The sequence below is a fragment of the Beta vulgaris genome, chromosome 3, assembly GCF_026745355.1.
Source record: "Beta vulgaris subsp. vulgaris cultivar EL10 chromosome 3, EL10.2, whole genome shotgun sequence".
Taxonomy (NCBI): Eukaryota; Viridiplantae; Streptophyta; class Magnoliopsida; order Caryophyllales; family Amaranthaceae; genus Beta; species Beta vulgaris.
In genome coordinates, this window is record NC_079204.1 from 49,715,559 (window position 1) to 49,718,747 (window position 3,189).

General features: G+C 32.7%; 1 protein-coding gene across 1 annotated transcript; it reads right to left on the reverse strand.

The window, feature by feature from the left end:
* Positions 1–809: 809 nt before the first annotated feature.
* LOC104889278 (casparian strip membrane protein 3) lies at positions 810–3,189 on the reverse strand. The gene is made up of 3 exons (XM_010674471.4): positions 2,820–3,189; positions 1,392–1,515; positions 810–1,206 (listed from the first exon to the last, which is right to left on the reverse strand). Exons 1-3 carry the CDS (start codon positions 3,089–3,091, stop codon positions 991–993), a joined length of 612 nt encoding a protein of 203 aa, XP_010672773.1. The 5' UTR covers positions 3,092–3,189; the 3' UTR covers positions 810–990.

Here is a 3,189-nt window from a genome sequence, read left to right on the forward strand (position 1 = left end):
TCGAAACAGAAACTCGATTTTCTTCGGTATAAGAGTCAAAATTTGAACATTAGACATATGAAGTATAATTGTTTTTAGTTGCAAAATTTGATTGGTTTAGTTTCCGTCACTTAAGTCTCTCACCATTATTTTTGTCTTTTTTTTTTTTACTTTTGAAAGTTAAAATTCTATGAACCAAAAAGAAATTTTATTGAATTTATTTATGATTTCTAATATTATAATTTTTTAGTTGATTTTTGAATTAAGTAGAGTAATAGCTTCTAAATTCTAAACACTATAAAAAAGTAAATAATTTTTTACCTTGTCTAACTTTAAATTTCCGATTTCACTACCAATACACCTCTATTTTTATCATGACCCACCATTAATTGTGAATGGTTCTTGAGAATAGTGATTTGTAAGTAAATTTTTGTAAATGTTTTTGTATGTATTGACGTTCTAGTTTATTAGTTTTAGTTTGTATGTTAATTTTAAGTTTTAATAAAGTTCCCGATTATTTGAGTGATTTGCGTGATTTTTATAACGTGATTTTCTCAATTATATGAGTGATTTGTAAAGTTTTTTCTTTAAGTGATTTGTGAGTGAGTGTTATAAATTAATTTTCGGTAGTTTTCTTTGAGTGTGATTTTGATTTTGACATTCCTTTTGTAATTTAGGAAGGGAAGGGAGCAAAATAGGCATTTCAAAAGAGGACACCGTTGCTCCCCTTCCCTTATATAATAGAGATATATGGCAGTATGGCACAAATATATTTTCGGTAATTCTTGTTTGACCTATGATATGAAATTAAACAACTGAGAACACTGAGAAGTAAACAAGATTATGCACAAAAACTCCATCACAAACTTCATACAACCATACTTAAATTTACAAGTCCAGAATAAGATTATAAAGAGAGAAAAAGAAAAAGAGGTGCAGAAACAAAGTTAAAAGCTACATTTGATTTCTCACACAAATGGAAGTAAAATTAAAACACCCTACAAAGATAATTTAGTTTCTCTTAAGGGAGCTTGCGGAGATTATAACAAGAAGAATGAAGATAAAAGCAGCAATAAAAGAAGCAACGACGGCTCCACTGATGCGCTCACAGAAGCTGCCAAACTGCTGGCAGATAGCCCCCCAGTTGATCTGAGTGTTGCCCTTGTGCGCCAAGTACACTATGGCTGCTGCTGCGCCTGCTCCTGCTGATACAAGTGCTACTGCTACCTGTAACATTATTTTCAAGGTCTCAATTTCAACAATTATTTTCATTCCATCCTTACATATATATCTTTGTGAATTGTTGATGATAACGTTATGGAATTACTTCAATATAGATAGACAGATGCTTATTTGAAACAAGTAAAATTTTGTGTATATAATAATGTTGAAATGAAATAGTAGATTTTTACCGTGTCGAGGATGATGAGTAGAAGCCTCACACCAGTAATTTGTGGCCTCACTATGCTAACGATGGAGAATGGCAAGGAGAGCACCAAGTATCCACTTGCCACCGCATTAGCAGCCACAAAAAAGCTGCAGTTTCACGTACATACGTAACGTTATAGACTTATATATAGTAGTATTAACATAGCGTATACTTCCTCTAATTCTTAGTAGATGCATCATATTGACTTTTGCATAATTCATACACTAACTTTCACCATATTTAATTACCAAATGTAAAGATGAACGTCATTATCTAATTGTTGTTGAACCAACAATATCTTTCATTACATTATGGGTGCTAATCGAGAGAGTCTATCACGACCACAGGGTTGCTCGACCCGTACTGCTCACTAAATTTTGAGTTGAGTCAAGTTGCTCACAAGCTGCTTGTTTAAAGTTTAGGTTCACATTGAATCCTAGGCATTTGATTATTATATCTTTTTTTCGTTGCAATTTATTTCTTATTATACAAGATCAACTTATTTTTATTGAGTGTTAATGTATTTTCTTATTTCAAACAGAAATTAATTGAAAAACAATCGAATTGTGTGCAAGGTTATCGAGTTTCGAGCAGAATCGAGCGAGCTCGAGCTAATTCAAGTAGAGCGAGTTCGAGCTGCTCGCATGCTGCACAACTCGATTAGCGCCCCTATATTACATACTATATAAATATATCAAAAAAGTTGATGATTTGAAAATATATAAAGGAATGAATCTAACGAGCTTCACATGATAATACGTTTTCTTATATATTTAAGAAACATATGGTATAAATCAATGAACTTAGACTTTAAAAAAACCAAACAATTTAAGATGGAGTTTTTCTCTATTACATAAGGAAAGAGGGAGAACTTGTTGTCGATCCTAAATTAAAAATATACACACAAATAAAAACGAGGAAATTTGCCAGAAAAAATCTTTTAAAGTATTCTTTGCCAAAAAAAAAAAACACAAACGTGATTTTTTTTTAAAGATGAAAACTACTCCTATTTTCCGATGTGATTTTTGACATGCGTACGGATGGTGTTGCGGTTAATGAAAATAAGGAAAGGATGATAGAAGGGTCACCCTACGCATCTCAAAAACCACACTGGAAGATGTGAATAGGTTTCATCTTGATCTTATCAAAGAAAATTGAGTTTGTGATTTTGTTTTTGCAAAGCATGGTTTAGAAGGTTTATTTTTTTTGCAAAATTGAACTTTTAAAAGGTTTTTTTTTGTCAAATTTTTCTTAAAACAATCAAACTCGTTTTTTCCATTTTTTAAAAGAAAACAATGCGAAATTACACAAAAGGTCTATTAAATTTCAAAACAGTTTTCATTTGATTTTGCACGCGTGCATAGGACTAGTATGTATGTATAGGGATTAAGGAGTATTAGAGTGAACTTACGAGAAAGCAGGGAGATCATCATATTGAGCACGAAACTGGAAGAATTGGGTAAAGAAATTGAGCGTTTGATCACTGGTTCCCATGGCAATAGTAGCACCTAGAGCAGCAGCTAAAGCAGCCAGTCTAAGGACGAAGTCGAAAATGGCTAGCCCTCTTTTAACAGCTCCACCTCCTGATCCCATAGCTGTAACAACTTTCATGGCCCCAACTTTGCCTCTTGCCTCTGATTTTGGCTCTTGGATAGTGATAGTTGAAGATTCGTGTTGCGACATTTTTCTTTTGGGGATGAAAATATTAATCCTTTGGCAACTATGTTAATTAAAGATGAGGATGAGATGATATTTGAGGAGATTGCTTAAAGAGGAACAAG

What these genes read in the sequence shown, in the direction of transcription:
- LOC104889278 (XM_010674471.4), bottom strand. Translation starts at nt 3,091, where the DNA reads ATGTCGCAACACGAATCTTCAACTATCACTATCCAAGAGCCAAAATCA. An exon ending in GATGATCTCCCTGCTTTCTC is followed by an intron (nt 1,516 to 2,819) that starts GTAAGTTCACTC and finishes GTGAAACTGCAG; the next exon opens with CTTTTTTGTGGCTGCTAATG. An exon ending in TACTCATCATCCTCGACACG is followed by an intron (nt 1,207 to 1,391) that starts GTAAAAATCTAC and finishes ATAATGTTACAG; the next exon opens with GTAGCAGTAGCACTTGTATC.